The sequence below is a fragment of the Podarcis filfolensis genome, assembly GCF_964270895.1.
Source record: "Podarcis filfolensis genome assembly, chromosome: 1".
Classification (NCBI taxonomy): domain Eukaryota; kingdom Metazoa; phylum Chordata; class Lepidosauria; order Squamata; family Lacertidae; genus Podarcis; species Podarcis filfolensis.
In genome coordinates, this window is record NC_139604.1 from 21,141,180 (window position 1) to 21,162,329 (window position 21,150).

The window sequence follows — 21,150 nt, forward strand, 5'->3', positions numbered from 1 at the left end:
ATTTACTATCTTGAAGAACTTGTGTTTTCATTAGATCAAAAACAGAGTTTGTAGTAACATGCATCTGAAAAGAGAGCTACCCTCTATATTAAAATATATTTACATTAAAAAAGCAAACCATTATACAGCTCAGCTTTTACTGTCCTCAGGGAATAAATTAGCCACCCTGACAGTAATCAGTTTACATCAATATACATTTTTAAGGCATATGTAAAGACTTGATATGAACACATAAAACCATCAAAATAAACTACTCCTAAATATTCAAATCTGTATTCCCCCCCCAGCAGAACTGTGTACCCGCACAGAGTATAATCATGTTATATTGCTTTTATTGCTGAAAATGTAATCCGAGCAAAGCAAAAGGAGGAAAGAACCACCCGCAACCCAAACAAACTTAGCGAATACAAAATGAAAAGCAACATCAATTTCACTGCAGACAAACCCAGTCACACAGATTAAGCAAGCACAATACTGGTATGTCTTATCTCTGACCACAGGAGGAGGGTAGACAGATTCTACAGGATGAAGAAATTCAGACTATGTAATAGGCAGAATCAATTGTTACCTGCCTCAATCAATGCAGCTCCACTTTCACTGTTCAGCAGCTCACAAATAATTAAAGTTATCCTGGACAAAAACCTCATCTGTAATGACTAGCTAACCGCCACCATGACAAACTTCAAAGTCAGTGATATCAATCTGAATTCAATAGTGTGGAACTGGATATAGCTGATGAATAAGTATGAATCTTACCCTGATGGTCCATGCACGCACTTCATCGGGGCCTGCAGTGAAAAAGTATTCTAGTTGGAGTGCTGCATACCCAGCCTTAATGATCTTTGGTAAAGCACTAAAATAAAATGGAAACAAGGCCATTCAACTTATACACAAGAAAAAAACCTAAATGCCTCAACCATTCCATTTTGGGAGGGGGAGGGGGGAAGAGACTATCCATTCGAAAGATTCTGAATCTTTCTTCTCATCTCTACTTTTAAGCATACTGATAATTGTAATAAGTGCATAATAAAAGCTCTCAGATGTTATTCTGAAATGGCAGCCATAGAAATCATACTTGATTTCTTCATAAATTTGGCAAAATGCAGAAAGGCAGGGTTTGGGTCTCCCGTTATTGGAGGACCCCAAGTCGCGAGAGCATTGTTATTTGACTAAAATTCAAACACTGAAATAATTTATTGCTGTTATTCAGAGAAACTAACAGCGACATATTCTCTCTCTTCCCCCCAACCCAGCCTCCTCCCTGTGGATGACCAGAGAGTTTTGGTGATCATTCCTTTTAAAAAATATACATAACTAATACCTATGGTATAATTAAAACACTGTACAGAGATGACAGATGACAGTTAAAAACTTAATTTAAAATAAATCTTTTCACTCTGTCTCATGGTAAAGAAAGGAGAAGATTCCCTCTTTATAATGGTAATTACTCTGTCATTTATTATTCTATCAGCGCAAGCAATTAAATTACTGCAAGGAAATAGTTGATAATAAAGTGTAGGGAAAATGAATGCTAATTAACCTTTGTGTCATGTTCTCTTCCAGATACTTCTGTTTCTCCTCAGCACTCATTTCTTGCAACTTGAGTTCCAAGGCCCCACTAAAAGGAATGACCAAGGCGCCTGGGTCATGCTTGTCCACCCACTCTTTAATTTTTATCAACCTGTAGACAAAAAAGGGCACAACATTATCTTGTAGTGCATGCATGACTGTACCACATTCATTATTATCAAGTAGCACATACATATTCATAAGAATTGCACGGTTTTATGATGCCATCTTTTTGTGTATTGCTTTCCAAGGTCAAGGCATTAACAGGCAGCAATTGCTTCAGGTGTACTCCATTAATATTTTACTGTTATCTGCTTTTATTCTCGCACATTATAATCTACATGGAACACGAACGGATTTTTAAACGGGCTCGAAATCTGGCTAGGCTTTGAAAGGGATCTCAAATTAAAGCTGCACATTCGAAAGACACTTTAGGTGTGCTCCAAGCGTTGTGTCTTGCACTCAAAGAAGTAGGACTATCCTAAGTAATCTCATTTGGTTACAATAAAAAAATAAAAAATCACACCAAAAAGAGCCTTAATTCCTTGCAGGCCTTCTTTTTATTACTGTTTCCAACTGCCTAGAGCAGCTACAATTTGGAACTGTAAAAATATCTGTGGACAACAGACCAGGCAATATCTGCATTCTGCCATGTGTATTGTATGGCTACAAATGCATTCAGGATCTTTCTCCCAGTACTACCTACATCTCCACTAACTCTACAAGGCACATCCTCTTCACTGTACTACCCCAGAACCTCTCCCACCCCCAAATATGCTTACAAATGTCATTTAGTAATAGATGAAACCAAGGCCTGTCTAGGCCAGCATCCTGTTCTCACAGTGGCCAACCAGATACTTAAAGAAAACCCCACAAGGACTCGGAGGGCGACAGCGCTCTCCGCACTTGTGCTTCCCAGCAACTCCTATACAAAGGCATAGTGCTGGCTTTGACCTACAAAACCTTAAAACGGCTCAGGACCGCAAGACCTCAAGAATCGCCTCTCTCCATATGACCTACCAGGACCTTGAGCAAATTCTCTTAAGGTCCTTCTTCATGTCCTCCTCTGCAAGAGGTCCAGAGGTCTGGCAACACGAGAACAGGCCTTCTCTGCAGTGGCTCCCCATTTGTGGAACGCTCTCCCCAGGCAGGTTCAGCTGACGCCTTCATTATACACCTTTAGGCATCACGCAAAAACGTTCCTCTTTAACCGGGCCTATGGCTGATTGACATCCGGTGCCCTTTTTAAAATGTGTTGGGGAGGAGGGGGATTATTGGTTTTTGGTTTTGTTCCCATTGTGTATTTTGTGTCTTTATATTGCGATTTTATGTTGTGAACACACTAATGATGCAAGCAGCCTTCGATAATGTCATCCTCCATAAATCACCTGTTAAAATCATCCAAGTTGGTGGTCATCACTATTATCTTGTGGCAGGTTTTGTATGAAGAAATACATCCTTTCGCCTGTCCTGAATCCTCAGCTTCATTGCATGACCTCAGGTTCTAGCATTTTGAGGGAGAAAAAATTGTCCACTTTCTCCACCCATGAACAATTTTATACATTTCTATCATGTCTGCCCTTCTTCTCCTCCTCTTCTTCTAAACTAAAAAGCCCCCAAAGCATTTCCTCACCAGAGAGCTGCTCCAGCCCCTTGACCATTTCAGCTGCCCTTTCCTGCATCTTTTCCAACTCTGCAATATAATTTCTGAGTTGCAAAAAGTAGAGCTGTACACAATATTTGAAGTGTGGTTGCACCATGAGATCTTCGTAACAGCATTAGGATACTGGCAGTTTAATTTTCATTTTATTTTCCCTACTGAACTCCCAACACGGAATTTGTCTTTTTCAAAGCTGCCATACACCTGGTCAACATTAATAAACCATCCACCATCTTTTTTCTACTTAGTCACTGCGGTACCAGCAGCGCATGTGCCAGTTTTTGTAACGACCAACAATGGCAACGTCAGACTGCTTGAGCTCCCCACTACCACTACTACCAACAAAACTGCAACAAAACATTGCAGTGTAAAATGTTCCTGTTCAGAGTTCTTACCAGTTATATTCATGCCTTCTTCAACCATAATCCCCTCCTCAACCATTACTATTATTATTAGTAGTAGTAGTAGTAATTATTGAATTTATATACCGCCCTATACCCGGGCATCTTAGGGCAGTTCAGAGAATAATTAGTATTCTGTGCCAAGTGAACATTCTGTTCTCAATGGGCTGCTTTTGGGAGTGTTCCCCTCTTAGGCTTTATGTGCTAAACTAGCCCATTATTATTATTATTATTATTATTATTATTATCATCATCATCATCATCATCATCATCATCATCATCCACCCTATACCTGCAGGTCTCAGGGCGGTTCACAGGATAAAATCAGAATATAAAACCACAAAATACATAAATCAAAATAAAAACAACCCAGTAACCCCCCCTGCACTTCAGTATACAAAATACTTCCATTATCTATGGTTACTGTCTTGCCAGATTAAACAGCAATAACCAGTATTAGTACAATAATGCATATATGGCAAAAGAAACAAATGGCAGTAATATTTGAGTGTAACACTGATGCTAAGTTGGTTCCGTGGAATAGATTAAAAACCTTGGTGATGGGGGTAAGAAACACAACATTCCTCCACAAGCAAAAATGTCAGTGTGAAAATGGCGCTTGGTTATAAACACAGACAAGATATTAGGATATCAAACAGATGGCACTCCAGTCCAACAGGAGGAAGCTGTGAGCAAACACATTTCCACTTGAAAACCTCCCTACCGCTTATGTATAAGGCTGCTAATGGAGCACGTTATGATCACCTGAGGTACAACCCGGTGCAGAACTCTATACATGCCCATCCTAAACAGTAAACTAGGTTCAGGCACAGCCTATCCCCTGACCTACTTGCCTATACAGTGGTGAACACAATTTCTGCATGCCATCTTCTAGGCTACCACTGGCCAATCTGGTGCTCTCTATAGGTTTTGGATGTTAACTCCGTTTAGCTCCATGTGTCCAAAAAAACCCACAACCCTTTACGGCACTAGGTTGGGAAGGCTGATCTAGGCTGTGGAGAGAGTAATGGGCATAACAGCCTCTTGTACCACTTGTGGTTTGCCTTGGACAATGTCCAAAGCCTGCCAGAAAACAAGCGATCATCAGCGGCCAGCTTAGTTAAAATTAATAGCCAGTTGACTACAGAGGAAAACAGAAGGCTTGTTGGCCTTCGGAGACAGCAGCAGAGACAACTGAGTCAGCACCCTGTAAATTAATAGCTGCTAGTGGCCAAGCAGGACCCAGCGCAGGTACAGGGACATCAGAGGCCTGGAACGATGTTTCCAGCTGGGAAAAAGATTCACACTAGTAGGTTGCAGGCCCAGGCACATTATACATTACTCCATTTTCCTGGTTGGCAGTTAGCTGTGGGAAACAAGACTTTGTTCGTCTCATGTTGCTGCTGAACTCCACAGAATTCACATTAGTGGACACAGGATGCTTGTAGCATAGTACACAATCAATTCGGATGTAATTTAAATGTAGCTGTCTGAGGATTAAGACTAGATATGTGAGGGTTGTAATATTGTGGATGTTACACACACTTTGAAATATAAGGAAGCAAGCCACATACAGGCCTGAAGCGAGTTTTATTTAGATTTTTAGACCTATTCATTTTCCAGCTCTGGACTATGGGTTTTATGCTATTTTGGTAACCTAGTTTGAAACTGTGGGCATACAAACCTTTAAATAATTCATGCAAATGTCAAAATTAAACGAAACCAAAAGTTCATCAGTTCTCATTTGTCAAAGAAAACAGCAGGAGATCAGAGCTATTATAAGATGACGTGTACGGTGGACAAAGAATACAGAAGTTCCTTCAACAGTTTGCACACGTGTGTTACATAACGCTGTCCTTTCATTACTTGTGCAAATGCCCAGTCCATAGTTTTCAATGCTCTTTATATTGCATTGCTGCTTCCTCTCCAGAATATTGGAAGGACACAGTTTAGCACCAAAGACAGTTACTGAGTCATTGTTGGCATTTTAAGAATTTAACAGCAGCTTTATTTTATAGGTATGACAGCTTTGGTCTATAAAATAATTGGATAGCAAAAGTTCCCACACCTGCAATTTCATAACACCCCCTCACACGGCAATAGCCAGCCCATTCCAAGTCGAGGGTCTCACGATTCCTTTCCAGAAAGTTTGTTGTTCCCCCAGGACACTGTTTGCAGCTCTGCACAGTCTTCTTTGAGCAGCTGCCTGCACACTGTGGCGCTGCGGTGGGGAGAACTCACTGCTGAACGTGCACACGGGGAATGTGAAGAAAGCTTTGCATGGGCTAATGGCGATGCTGCAGGCCCCAACAAGGGGGTTAAGGGTGCGGGACAGCATGGTAAGAGGTCTATACTAACTTCTATGGAGCAGCTTTCATTTTAGTTCAACATGTGTGGGGCAGCAGAATTTCATCCCAAGCTACCAGATTGCCATTCTACTAAAAAAATTCCCTACTAATGTGCAGAGGTGTGCAAGCATTTATTTTGGGTTTGTATCAATGTGCTGTGTTTTTGGACTAATTGAGATAATGTACCATGTGACCACATCTAAAAGAAAGCACAAAACATAAAAGCAAAAAGCAGTTTTAATATATTTCTAAAATTCAATACGGGTTTTTGTTTTCTAAAAATGGTCATCATAACTAAAACTAAGAATGCTGTGGAACAAGATAAGAAATAATTACTTTGGCTAAAACACCAATTCCGAATAATAATAGTGCTACACTCATTTTAAGGGCTTTTCTGTCGAGTCCTTAGAGAGATTATTTGCATTCCTCAGGTATTCTATTGTACAATTCAGATGAATAAAGACTTACAAATCATTCCTCCACTGCCAGTGAGAGACTTTGATCCAGTGAATACACTATTGTACCTTAACTATAATTGGCAAAAAACCTGACAGTGTGTAGAGCATCACAAGCTTAATAACAAAGGAGAATATCTCAGAGTGTTGACAGATGATCTTCATAATGCAGAAGCAGAGCTGGTACATTTTAGCAATAAATGAGCATGGAGGTCTAAAGGTCTCTGAAGTGACTGACATCAGACCTGCCACTAGCTCAGTACACAAATAGGGTACTGCATCATTCTGTAAAGATAGGTTCTTTGCTTGCACATCTCACTTTTGTGACTTTCAGTGTAAAATAAAAAATAGTTTAAAAGATGCATTACAGAATACTCAAAACATTAATATAAACTAATGAAACTAAAATGGAAGGTGGCTGTCTCTAAGCAGCAATCTCTTATGTTTAGGTCAACAAAACCACCATTGTAAAGGATACTTATCCAAAGCTATGTTGATATCAAACAACACCAACATATCACCACTCTTAAGTGTAGTGTAGTCAATTGGATAGTCAAACAAGCCAAAAACTGGATAGTCAAACAGGTATTCCGTTCCATCGTATCTACTCCAGAAACCAGTTCTGGGTTTACCTAATAAGAATGACTAAATAATTAATTATTATCTAATAATAATGACATTATTATCTAATAATAACTAAAAGGATTCATTGCCCAACATCATTCTTTGCACTATGAAAGAGAGCATAGCAATCGGTCAGAGAGAAGGCAAAAGGCATTTAGTTTTCCATGTATGCTACACAGTGAAACATCACTTGCCCTGGATTGCAAGACTTGAGCCTATCCATTTGCCAGAGTGAACTTCTAGCTCTTTGGCTCCACATATCAACCCAAAAAATCTGTCTACCAAACTTCATCTAAAAATGCTAACACCAACTCCATAATCAACTCACTTCTGCAGACACAGCTATATTATTTTCTTTTCCAGATAAATACAGCAGTTTGAATAAAAAAGGTTCTGGAAAATGCAGATAATGTAGACTTAAGAGGTCTCTTCTCACACCTAAAGAATGTCAACTACTCTCTCTCTCTCTCTCTCTCTCTCTCTCTCTCTCTCTCTCTCTCTCTCTTTTGCAATGTTCTTCTTTGTAGTGCTTCAGTCTTTGCCTCCCTGCACAGCTGCTTTGAAGTACTGAGGTTTTATGGCTTGGCACTTGAATGCTTTCAGCCACACCCAGTTCCAGACTCCTACTTCCACAATCATAAATAAACATGTCAGAAGTAAATGAAAATAGGAAACTATGATTCCTGATGTGCTCCTAAAGTGTTTAGAAATGAAAGGAGGCACTGGGATTTGACTGTAAAAGATTAGTTAAAACCTAGAATAAACTGGTTCTGAACCACTCAAAACTCTGTACACTTACAGAGGTATCTGGTTGTTGAAGAGTCAGTGATACTATCATCCCCTCAAAGCCTTGAGTGTGCAGGGAAGCCGTGCATGTCTAGTGACATCATCAGACAGTGCCTTTTCTCACCTGCTTTTTTCTGGAGTTGAGCTAGAACATATTTGCATGTCCACCCCAATCAGAACCCAGAAATCTGGCCAAAGATTCCATTAAGGTAGAATTTCGCAACATTTCTAGAAGTGCTTAGAATTAATTTTTTAGTTTTTGTCCCCTTGTCTAAGCGGCATGAGACACCCAAGAGGCAATTTTGCTCATTTACATGCATTTAATGAGTGGAAGAGATATAGGACAGAAGGTAAGAGTACGATCCTTAAAAGGAGGAAAGATGTATCTAATATTTGCTCAAAGGCAATCCCATAAACTAAAGCTTAATTCCTGAACAGAGTCAGTTAATGATTTTGACACATTTTCACCTATACAAATCAAATCATCCTCAAAACCACGCCAAAGAAGAGAAACTATTGGCTTTGGAACAAGGCACAATGAAGTAAAATACATTATGACTACTAGATACTGTATCTGTCAGAAACTGAAAATGGATTTTCTTGCTGCACTTCTGCAGATCTCATGAAAACACACACAAAACAGTAAAAAGCAAAGATTGGAAAGCTGTAGTCTTTGCTGCTTTTTCTGCTTTATAAGGATCAAGGACAGTAAGCAGATAATTATACCATTTAGGAATCTTCTGTACTTGTGCGAGTTTCAAAGTTATGAAGTAAACATTGAAAACCTGTCTCTTCAGAGCAAAGCCTTAAATGTATAATTTCAAAACATTTAATTTTTAAATTTAATTATGCTGCTTCGATATTTCAACAGAAATCTGGAAATAGTTTGCACTGGGGATAATGGCATGAGAAAATGAGAAGCAAAGGGTTTTAACATGGCTGCCTAATACTTATTTACACATGCAAACACTGGTGTTTGGACAGACTCAGAAGGTATCTTAAAAGTTGTACTGATTATGCATTTTTATTTATTGTATTTTTTTTTTTTAAATAATATTTATTAAAATTTTTCAAAAATACAAAAAATATCACTTTACGGGACTCCCCCCTTCCCCCACCCCTACCATATTCCCCTTTCATATTGTTGGCCAAACAAGTTCCCCATTCAAATTGAAACTTAATTTGTTTTACCCTTAATAATAATAAAAAAAAAGAAAAAAACCCAGTGTTCTTTCCCCAAGACCCACCCCATGTCATTCCACAATTTCCCTTTTTTAATAAAAGAAGCACCCCAGATAATAGAAACAGAAAAGGTAGAAAATAAAAAAAAATATAATGAATAATAGACCAATTCAGCAAAAAATAACAAAGTTGGCAAGCCTTTGGAGTTTTAGTTCTCCCCCCCCTGTCTCCGGTTTAATTTCCCCCTGACCATCAACCCCTAGTGTCTGCCTGGAATTCTTAAGGCCATAAATCACAACTTTTCCCCAACTCCTTGCTGGCTTTTTCTTTTTAAAATTAAAAATAAATTTTTTGAAAATCAAAATTATTATTATTATCATTATTTTTCAAAACTTTAACTTCAGTCTTTAATAAAACTGTAATAGAACTCCCTCCATTGTTCTTTCCAGGTTGTAGTCTAATTTCCCTTTGTTCCGCTGCTAAAACGTTGTAATTCGAAAGTTTGGTAAGTCTGCAGGGATGGTTGTTATTCAGGGGCAAAACCTTACGTTCAGTCCCTTCCTTTCTTCAATAGAAAAATCTATTGTCTCCTTTAAAAAAACAAAAAAGAAAACACCCTGAAGACGAGATGTTATTTCCGTTTTGCAGCTTTCCCAGAAGATAACCAGTCCTGTAAAGTTCCATTGGTGTTTTTCCACTTTCCCAATCCTTGTAATGTCCCGAAGCTCCTCAAGGGGGATTGTTGTGACTTTGTTTCCTCTAATCCAAAAGTCAATTTGTTATCCATATTCGCCATTTTGTATCCAAATTTTAACAAGTTGTAGCAAATTGTATCAAATTTAACCAGCCAAGTTCTCATAATAAAATCCACTCCGCTTTTCGACTTTGACAGCTATTTTGACAGCTGTCAAAATCTCCGACTCCTTTCACCAGGCTCTCTCTTCAGTCGCCCCGGTTCCCAGGGGGGGGGGTTGCGTTTCCCTTCTCCAGTTCCTCCTCCAGCACAGTTCTTGTAGTTCCCCATCGTGAAATTTTGGATTTTTATCAGCAATGCAAGCCTTTTTGGGTCTTGGTTTCCCCGTCCTTGTTTTGGAAAGTTTACAATAGGGAGGGGACTGACTTCCTTTTTGGATCCCCCCCGCTCGTATCCAATTCGAAAAAAAAATTTTTTTTTCCTCCTTTTGAACCCGGTTTCCAAATTTACTCACGGGTTGTTGTTGAAAAGTCCGAATTTTCAATGGAAGAAGTCAGCGCTCTCCGCCGGATGGCATGCGGCTTCGCTCAGCAGGGGAAGCAGAAAACTCAAGGCACCACGCTTCTCCCCGGCACCCGATCCGTAGCCTTTAAAAAGGCTCCTTCACGAGTCGGGAGGGCGCTAACGGTGCAAGCCGAGTCTCCATGTCCACGGCCTCCGTGGCCGTGGTTTCTAAGGGTCCCCGCATCGCCGGTGCGGTAGAACCCAGCCCCTGCCGAGCAGACTCCCTCCGGAGCTCGGAGGGAGTCCGCCATTCGGCGATGGCGCCAACCCGGAAGTCCCTGCATTTTTATTTATTGTAAACCATTTTGAGAACTCCAGAAGGTAAGCAGTGTGTAAATGGAAATAATCATCATAGTATTTCTGAGTGTTCTTCAAAGGCTGCCCCATGTGAAGTACTTCACAGTAGTCCAGCTTGGATGTAACAAGTGCATGCATGGCTGAAGCTAGGTCCACTTTCCATAGATAGCATAAATAATAATTTTCATCTTAGACCCTTCTGATTCAGGATTTCCCCCGTTCCCTGATGCAGTGAGCCTCCATATTGTCTTTTTGAAAAGGGGTGTAAGATTTGACAATTCCACAAAATATGGAGCTGTGTTTTGGGGATAGAATATATATAAGCTGCTAGGATTCTATCTAGCATGTAGATCTTTTAAAGCCCTATGGGCCACACCCCGACATAATGCTATCCTCAGTCTCAGATGCCATGGCTTGAAAATTAGCCCACTTGCCAAATCCAGCTTCTAGTTGATACACAAGTTTAGTAATATACACCCAGCAAATCTCCCAAGAATAAAAGCAGGTGGCAACTGAACAACCCAATGGATTCCTTCACTGTATTTCTTCGAAGGTCAGCAATTAAACTCATGTAGAAGCAACATAAACAGGCTACCCTGGCAGCAAAGCAAAGACTGCGTTATTATAGACATGTTCTTTAGTGATAATGGACTGTATCCAAAGCAACGCTAAGTAACTTGTTCTGTTAGCAGAAGGATTTACGCTCTCCTCTCTCCTCCCCCAGTGGCCCTTAAATCTGTTCCCACATCCCTCCAAAGCAGATTGGGGGAGGGCTTGGTGAGTTCCATTGTGCAAGCGTAAATCTTTGTGCTAACAAAACAAGTGCACTGGACGCCACTCACTGTCCATCCTTATGACTTGTTAGTTCCACATAAGCCTGCTCCATATAGTAATAGTCTTTGATATAAATATTTCTAAACAATCAAATGAATATGCTGGTTCATACATTCACCAGATTCTAGAGCTTAATTCAACATGGTGGAGCAGAATGATCTCCTTCCTTCCACCATTCAAATAACTTCCTGTGTCAACTGCTGCCTCCATATGGATAGCCAATTCCATAAAAATGTCTATCTCTCTTCCGCACCTTCTTGAGGTAGACAAACTTTGGAAATGGCATTTCCATGAAGCCTAGGAAGCGGTCACCGGAAATCATCCATGTGGTGGATCATCATGAGGTACACTCCACTACCCTATTTCAGTGCCTACTCCTGATGAATGAATGATCGCTGACTCAATCTCAATGGAATCTTAAACAGGAAGTCATGAATGTTGTTGGCATTATAGCAATTACAAGAATATTAATCAGCGCAAGGGTTGCATCATTGCAGACGAAGAGTCAGCTACAACTATTACATTTCGGACACATACTCCTCCCAAGATCCATTTTTGGTATAAGCAAATAGTGCACCCAATTTGTTGATTTCTTTTGGTTGGATCATCCGTCCTTATTTTGCCCCCCACGTCCGGTACTTCTGGGTTTTAAGTACATAAATTCCAGGAGGAAGCATATTTAGAATTCTTCATTCATGCTTCCCTCCTCAATGCAACAAAGCAGACATGGTGGCGGTACCAATACTGGAGATATACTAATCCCCAGTTCACTAAAAACAAATAAAAAGCTTAAGAACACTGAAAGTGTACCAGAGCAGCTCATCAGGTAATGAACTAAAGTTATGCTCACACATTCTACATCTTTTTGAATTGCTAAGGAAGAAAACAAAGATGACCCTTTCCTATACCTTTGCAGTTTACGCATTATAAACTTTGTTTGCTAATTTACCAGCAAAGGCGCACACTTGAAAGTCTTGAAGTTGATGATACACTTACTGTACAAGCAAGCAGTATAATTACATAATAGGCTGAAATAGCTTTGCAACAATATACCATTTTTAAAAAACAAAACAACAACAACCTGCTGTATAATTACTAAAATACTAGAATGGCTCTAGATGAAATTCAAGCTTATGAAAGAGTATACAGCAAAAAATGTTTTTAAAATCTCAACATAATGCAAGTGTTGACAGTGTCTGCCTAAACACAAATTGCTAAGTACATCCACGTTTCAAATGTCCCCCCCCCCCTTGTTGCACTTAATTTTCCCCTTGCATATAGATAATTGGAAGGAAAATTTATAAATGTAATGACATTTGTAAGTACAGTGGAACCTCAGGTTACGTACCGCCCTCCTTACAAATGCTTCAGGTTACAAACTCCACTAACCTGGAAGTAGTTGCTCCGGCTTGCGAACTTTGCCCCAGGATGAGAACGGAAATCGTGAGGTGGCGGCAGCAGCAGGAGGCCCCATTAGCGAAAGTGCTCCTCATGTTAAGAACAGTTTTGACTTAAGAACGGACCTCCAGAATGAATTAAGTTCATAACCGGAGGTACCACTGTATACACAAAGTTTAATATATAGAGAGTAAAAAGATTTCCCTTCAAGTTTTTTTTTAAAATAGTTTGTTTACAGCTACAAACATTAACAAACCATGGTTACAAACATGAAGAGTAAAAATAAGTGCTCAGACATCTTTTTATGCATTCTTACGTGTGCACATTCTTATGCATAAAAAGTGATGGGCACAAGATGGAACTCTAGAGAATCTCCATGCAAGCTGCAATGGGCCTAGGCAGCACACTCCAGAAGTGGAAGGAGAGGAACCAGTGTGTCATTGCACCTCCAATTCCCAAACCACAGAGCTGGTCCAGGAGGATGCCACGGTCAATGGGATCAAAATCCATTGAGAGTTCAAGGAAAACAGTGTGTCTAAACTGATTTCAGGCCTGAAGCCAGGCTGAAAGGGATCTAGGTAATCAGTTTCATCCAAGTACATCTGAAACTGCATAGCCACCACCCTCTTGAGCAACTTTCCCCAAAAGAGCATATGTGATTCAGTGAAAAATGACATACATTGAAAGGTCCAGATTCCAATACTTGCTACAAGCAGCTTTAATCATTTTACCTAGGCTTTCACAGCAGCTGCATTCTGATGTCATGATGGCTGATTTTGTTGGGAACAAATCTACTTACTTACTTACTTTACTTATTCAAACCTTTATTAGGCATTATACAAACAAAACGATAAAAGAAAAAGTAACATATAAAAGCCTTGAGATATATACAGAAAGGCAGCAGGGAACAAATCTAGGCCAAACCTTGTGTTTGTGAGCATCTCCCTCCCTTCACCAGCACCATTATGAAGAGTTCAGAAACTTTAGCTTAAGTGATTATCCACAGCTTGTTATATTACAGTGGTACCTCTGGATGCGAACGGGATCCGTTCCGGAGCCCCATTCGCATCCTGAAGCAAACGCAACCCGCGTCTGCGCGTGCATGGGTCACGATTTGCTGCTTCCGCGCATGCGCGTGGCGTCATTTTGAGTGTCTGAGCATGCGCGAGTGGCGAAAACCAGAAGTAACACGTTCAGTTACTTCCGGGTTGCCGCGGAGCACAACCCGAAAATGCTCAAACCGAAGCGACTTCAACTTCGAGGTATGACTGTATTCTACAATAAGCTGTGATTAATCTTAACTGTGGATTACTTGGAACAAGCCAACTTCAGACCATGAGTTATCAACAAAACATAGTTAAGAATAACCACAGTTTAGGTTTCAGAGATAACACTACATTATAGTTAACTGGAAACGGAAAGAAAAGTTTCTGAGCAACCATGCCAGAGGAGAAGCACTAAGGTTTGTTGCTGTCATGATAAACCACATAACAGCAGACTGCAACCAATGGTCAAATGTGCATGTAAGCCAATAATTGTGGCATAATAAAAGCATACTGAACATGAGCTATAGGCTGGTGTGTGCAGCTCAATCACTTCCATTTCAGTCGTCCACTGGTGTGTAAACTAACTGGACAGAGGAAAGTGTAGCCCTAAAGCATGGTTTATTGTTGAATGCACAGAAAACAGCTCCTGCACAACTGTGCATTATAAGGAAAGGTTCTTTGCCATTACATAAATTATAAACACTCATAATTATCAATTATTAGGACAATAAAAGTGTAAACTATGAAAGATAACTTAAAACTAAATTTTCTGAACACAATACTTTAAAACACTGAATGACCTTTTGTTTCTATCATGTATAGAATTAGTCAAATTTCTGTTGTCCCTTAATAAAAGCACAGTATAAATGCTTTCTATCCCTCCAAACCTAACGGTCAGAATTACAGAAACTGAAGGTGCAATTCAATGTAGTGATTCATAGGTTCTCTAATAGAAAGATTCAGCAGTTTTCAATCAAGACCTTTATTCCTTCTCTGAATAAATGATGCCTGAAATTTTTATTCTTGTTCTAATGGAATTTCAATGGCCTTCACTGCAAATCTACTGGAAATTTTCGCATATTAAGTAGAAAAAATTAAATGATGTTAACCACATTTTAATGTGATTAAGTCTGACAGGGTCATTATTTCTGCTAATCATTCAGTTTAAAGAGCTCAAACAAAAGTTTATAACAGACAAGCTTTTTAATTGTGTATTGACTGTATAAGAGAATTTAAGGCCACTAAAAATATAGATTTATTGCATTTCACATGTATAGACCCAATAATCTCTTACTCTCTTGAGGGGGGGAATAAAAAAAGACTTAATGGAGTATTTACTTCTATAGTTCCTTTCCATATAATGGGGGGGTGGGTTTCAGAAAGGGTATGCTTTTCAGTATCGTGTTATATTCAAGTCCTTGGCTTTTTCTTTTAAACTACCACCACTTTCCTATGTTAGCTACTGTAAGAATTGCCTTGCTGAATCAAATGAAGGGTCTACTATTCGAGTACACACAACAGATAGTAAGATGTACTGAGGTAGCCAGTATGTCCTCAGCATTTTGATAATCAGGATGCCTTGCCTCTGACATAGACCTTTCATTTTTAAGCAATCATACCTAATGGCCCTGGATAGCCTTTTCCTCTATAAATTTATTCAGTCCTAAAAAAACACCTGTTTACGATAGTGCCCATTCCCACATTCTGTGCCACTGAAACTCCTATTTTAGGTATGCATTGCATATTAGCCCTGAATCCACTTGCCAACTGATTCAATCACACCATCCTGAATTGTATTGCTCTCGATTCAGGTAAGTAGCTATGTTGGTCTGACACAGTTGAATTAAAAATAAAAATAATAAAAAATTGTCTAGTAGCACCTTATAGACCAACTAAGCTTGTTCTGGTATAAGCTTTCGTATGCATGCACACTTCTTCAGACACGCCATTGTATTTTTCTCGTCACACAATCCACAGTGCTATAAATATCTATTATACTCCCAATTGTCTTTTTAAAAAAAACACTATAATGCCCTAACATCTTAAAACTTTTCTTCATAGCAAGTGAGCTCTGGCTATTTCAGTTGCTCTATTCTGTCCCTTCTCTGTTTTTAATTACCTATTTCTGAGGCCAGCTTGCAAAATGGACATAACTCCTGAACACATCCTTCGGTAGATGAGAAAAGCCAAAACCAATTCAAGCAAACAGGACAGGATTGTGCTCCGATAACTTAAGCTTGCTGTATTTAGAATAGCAAATTTTCAGCAACATCAAAGTTTTATGACAACCCAAGTATAGCATCAACTGTATTACTCCTCTTTTATGAAGACTTGTCATCTACAAGTCCTCTTGTAAGGGGGCTGACCTAGTGAGAAGTAACAAATTTAATATTTGTTATTAAATAATAAATTTAGTTAATAGTTCTATAAGGCCACATTTGCAGTAGAAATTATTAGGTAAATGCAGTTCATTCCATTCACATGTTACTCTTCCATCAGAAGGTGAAGAAACAGTCTTGTGCATGTGACTACATTATCCACACACATGCAGCAGCAGAGTGAGACCGCACCATCTCCCATGCCCCCTAGGTCTAGGTATGAAGGGAAGCTTTTAAATATGTCAATGAGTCATAAAGCTTCCCTGCTGCCATCTTTTTGGGGGGAGAAGTAATGATTCAAATGTCAATATGCTATCATAGAAGTGTAGGGTTGGAAGGGACCCCAAGGGTCATGTAGTCTAATCCCCTGCAAGGCAGAAATCTCAACATCATGCATGACAGCTGACCTCCCAACCTCTGCTTAAAAATCTCCAAGGAAGGAGGGTCTGTTCCACTGTTAAACAGCCCTTACTGCCAGAAAGTTCTTCCTAATGTTTAGTTGACATCTCCGTTCTTATAACTTGGAATCCACTGGTTCAGGTCCTATCCTCCAGAGCAGGAGAAAGCAAGTTTGCTCCATCCTCCATGTGACACCCTTTCATATATTTGAAGATAGCTATCACATCTCCTCTCAGTCTCCTTTTCACCAGGCTAAACATACCCAATTCCCTTAACCGTTCCTCATAAGGCTTGGTTTCCAGACCCTTGGATCATCTGTCTTTCTTGGTTGCTCTCCTCTGCACATCTTCTGTAATAGAAGGTGAAGCAATGAACTAATTCAGCTTCTTTACTACAGTGGAAACTCGTGTTACAGACAGGATCGGTTCCGGAAGCCCGTCAGTAACATGGAACTGACGCATGCCGAAGCGCCACATCTGCGCACAGCGCAATTTAACGCTTCTGTGCATGCGTGAGCGGCGAACCCGAAAGCAACCTATTCTGGTACTTCTGAGTTGCCATGTCACGCAACACAAAAACATATAACCTGAAGCGGATGCAACATGAGGTATGACTATACAGTGGTACCTCAGGTTACAGATGCTTCAGGTTACAGACTCGGCTAACCCAGAAATAGTACCTCAGGTTAAGAACTTTGCTTCAGGATGAGAACAGAAATTGTGCCCTGGCGGCGTGGCGGCAGCAGGAGGCCCCATTAGCTAAAGTGGTGCTTCAGGTTAGGAACAGTTTCAGGTTAAGAACAGACCTCTGGAACGAATTAAGTACTTAACCCGAGGTACCACTGTATTTGCTGTTTAATAGACTTAACTGCCACTAGCTATTACTTGTGTCTGGTACAAATGATAAGTAATGACTAGCAAGCAAATCTTACAACAAAAAGTTACTCCCCCCTCCCCGATGCTCACCTGGGTGGGAGCTTCTCCTTGCCAATACCAATTGTTTTTAATCACATCTGTTGCCCTGTGTAGTTTCCACTGAAGACTGCTGCTGAATTGCAGCCCACGTGCTTCAATTTAGAAAAGGCTACCTCCGGCACGCAGTTATATGTGGCTACCACCTAAGCAGCAGGTAAAGAGAGACAAGCACGCAGAACACAAAAACGTATCATCTGGCTATGAAAAGATTGCCAGGGGGTGAGGTGGGGGGGTGGAATTCCACAGATGGCTAATATCACATATTTTTATTCCTGGTTTCAGGTGATGGTCTCTTGCATTATACAGCCATATAAAACAGTTGCTATGAAAGACTTAATGATGCAATACAGCAACTTATTACACCTACACTTTCATAAATATGCTTAGAAAAGTAATAAAACGTGAAAATTTGTAGCTCAGACAACATTATTCATCCTTATCCATCCATAGCATTCCAACAGATTCAAAACAGGATTACACATGGCTGCCTGACTACAAGCACATGCCAGTTCTCATCTTTTGCCTTCCTAGGGGAAAAAAGTGGTGATAAAATGAATGAACGTACTCATTCAGGCACTGAATACACATTTAATGTATTATGCAAATTATCAAGCAATATTTCAGATTCTATCAGTGCAATACCCAAGAATGGATTCCTAGAGTAGTAGTCTAGGGCTCTGGTATTGTTACTGATTTGCTATTGTGCTGAATACAGCACGACTCATTGCAGAAGTGCTGAAACCATCCTGGTCATCTTGATAGAACGTTAATATTAAAGCTACATCTACATGTTCCTACCAGCCTGATCTCCTTCCCAATCATTCTTTACACAGCTACCTGTATAATATGGATCCAGGTCCATCAATGAGACTTCATATAGTCTGGAAAGCTGAAGGAAAATAACTACACCATTCAATACTTCCAGCCCTGAAGCATATTACTGATGATTCACCAAGGCAAGGATTTGACACCCCCCCCCAAAGCAAAGAGAAGCATGGGGAGCCAATGGCAAGCCACTGGTCAGTATTGGCTATTGTGTCACAATTCCCAATTCAGAGCCAATCTTTGTGTACTAGCAAACATAGTTATTGCTAGGGAATATCATCGCTACATCCCCACAGAGCCCACTGAATGATGTCACCTGCTTTGAGGTCATGTCTTCATCCAAGTCCCCTTCACCAAAGGGGACGCGGGTGGCGCTGTGGGTTAAACCACAGAGCCTAGGACCTGCTGATCAGAAGGTGGGCAGTTCGAATCCCCGCAATAGGGTGAGCTCCCGTTGCTCGGTCCCTCCTCCTGCCAACCTAGCAGTTCGAAAGCACGTCAAAGTGCAAGCAGATAAATAGATACCGCTCCGGCGGGAAGGTAAACAGCGTTTCCATGCGCTGCTCTGGTTCGCCAGAAGCGGCTTAGTCATGCTGGCCACATGACCCGGAAGCTGTACGCCGGCTCCCTCGGCCAATAAAGTGAGATGAGCGCCGCAACCCCAGAGTCGGCCACGACTGGACCTAATGGTCAGGGGTCCCTTTACCTTTACTTCATCAAAGACAGAAGAAAACAGCGATAGCTAACTTTATGAAACTGCTCTCTTCTAAAGGTTCTTTCTCTTGTGACAACAGCATCATAGGAACTGCTACAGAGCAGCTCCAACCACAACCAATATTGTTTCCCATTTCTGTCAGGAGCAACTGTAAAGTGTGAGAAGCCACAATCTGCACTCCTCCCATATAGCTTCCCGTGTTACTTGAGCAGCACAGGAAGAAGGTGCATGGCAGTGATCCCATACCCCAAATGTAAAATGAGAAGGGACTTTAAGCGACACTTGCTGATATCGCAACACTCACAATCTGGTAGGATTTCAATTAACAGAAGAGTGGACTTCTTTGCACGTAGGAGGCAACGGACTGCGTAATGTTATGCCTCTGATGCTCATAATCCTCTTCAACCAGGAAATGAATTTTAATGCAAACACACATATTCAGGAAGGCTGCAAAATATGATCAATGTTTGCATTCTAGTTAAACGTAGCCAGAATGAAACTGATATTTTCTTTTATCTCTTATAAGATCAAGACATGTGCATAACAAGGACCACTAAAACTAATCATATACCATTGGTTTTTGTATGGAAATTTATGGTTGATTTTTATTTATTTTATTTGTCTGTTAAAACACCTTTCTGATGAACTGTACAAGAACCTTCTTCAATTCAGTAATGTATTTAAAGTTACGGTAGAGATACAAGTTGCATTCAATCTCATTGTGCTCAACAGAGCCTATTCCCTAGTGTACAGCATAAGGCTAACACCTTGCGCACTTTCCACATAACACTAAACTATGGTTAAACGTAACTTGACAGTGTCTCAAGGTTACAAAGACTGGAAACTTGCTTCTGTTTCAGCTAACCATGGTTACTTGTTCTATGCAAACCCAGACCAAATGTGCTTAGTGTTAACTATGATTTAGGAAACAAGCTAACTTAAAGCATGGTTTATGATTTCAGCTAGCTTTCATAAACCATGACAGCACTTTAAAAAATGTTATTTATTTTCAGAATATAAATACATCAACGACAAAAACCAAAATACAATGATCAATTACAAAGAGACCACTTAATACAGAGCAAGTATCCAATTGTTTCATTATGTCTTTCCATAAAGTACTACGTGTTATAAGGGACTGATAATTATGTTGTTCTAATTATGTATATAATAAAACTATACCACATTGTGTTGAATGTATCTACTCACATGCTCTTTACTCTAAATTAATGTTGAGCTGACCAGGGTCCAAATTTGTTGGAAACAAGCCTCAAGCACGTGAGGCAATACAGACTTCCAAAATATTTCTACATTAAGCCTGGCTGCTGTAAATAAATTTCTTAGTAGATCCAATGTAGATACAATGATGAATCTTCTTCATCAAATATTGAAAGGGGTGCTATTCCAGGATACTGAGCGATTTGGTGAATTGTAGTAAGACTAACTTCCTAAAATATCTTCTTCCAAAATGTCTCAACAAGTGGATGATGCTACCCGCATGTGAATATATGTACCTAATCCGCCACATTCCCTCTAGCATGTGGGAGAGCTGGAAGAAGATATTTGGCTAAGGGTGACCAGGTGCAATCTATATACAGTCTTTAAGGATTGCTCATTCACCCCAGTAGGAACAGATTTAAAAAGAATGGAAGATCACAACATGTACAGGATGTATGTTGGTGCCCAAGTTGTTTTCCCACTGGTGTCTCAGCTGAGTCTGAGTCAACTATTCGTTTTTGAAATAAAAGTATATATAGTAGAAGTCAAGTCTTTCATCTGTATAGCTGAATCACAAAACTTTATCAATTATTTTGCTTGTTTTAAGTCTCTCTGAATTACTTTTTGTTTAAAACGCGAATATGTTTAATAAATAATAACTATTTATGTTTAAGTAAACAGAATCAATACTCACTACTATTATAAATATCAGGGAGAAGTTTCTGAAAGCAAGAGCTGTTCAACAGTGGAATGGACTCCCTTGGGAGGTTGTGGACTCTTCTT

General features: G+C 39.9%; 1 protein-coding gene and 1 long non-coding RNA gene across 11 annotated transcripts in view; both read right to left on the reverse strand.

Moving 5' to 3' along the window:
• OLA1 (Obg like ATPase 1) overlaps positions 1-21,150 on the reverse strand; it is a 97,836-nt gene that overhangs the window by 7,000 nt on the left and 69,686 nt on the right. For all 10 annotated transcript variants that reach the window (XM_083571337.1, XM_083571334.1, XM_083571335.1 and 7 more), the window contains 2 exons: positions 1,541-1,681; positions 757-853 (listed from right to left, as the gene is read on the reverse strand). In XM_083571337.1, the coding sequence (XP_083427463.1) occupies positions 757-853; positions 1,541-1,681 (238 nt within the window). The remainder of the gene's footprint in view (positions 1-756; positions 854-1,540; positions 1,682-21,150) is intronic.
• Positions 10,745-14,053, reverse strand: LOC310744113. The gene is made up of 2 exons (XR_014539381.1): positions 13,737-14,053; positions 10,745-13,614 (listed from the first exon to the last, which is right to left on the reverse strand). It is a non-coding gene; the product is annotated as an uncharacterized lncRNA (long non-coding RNA).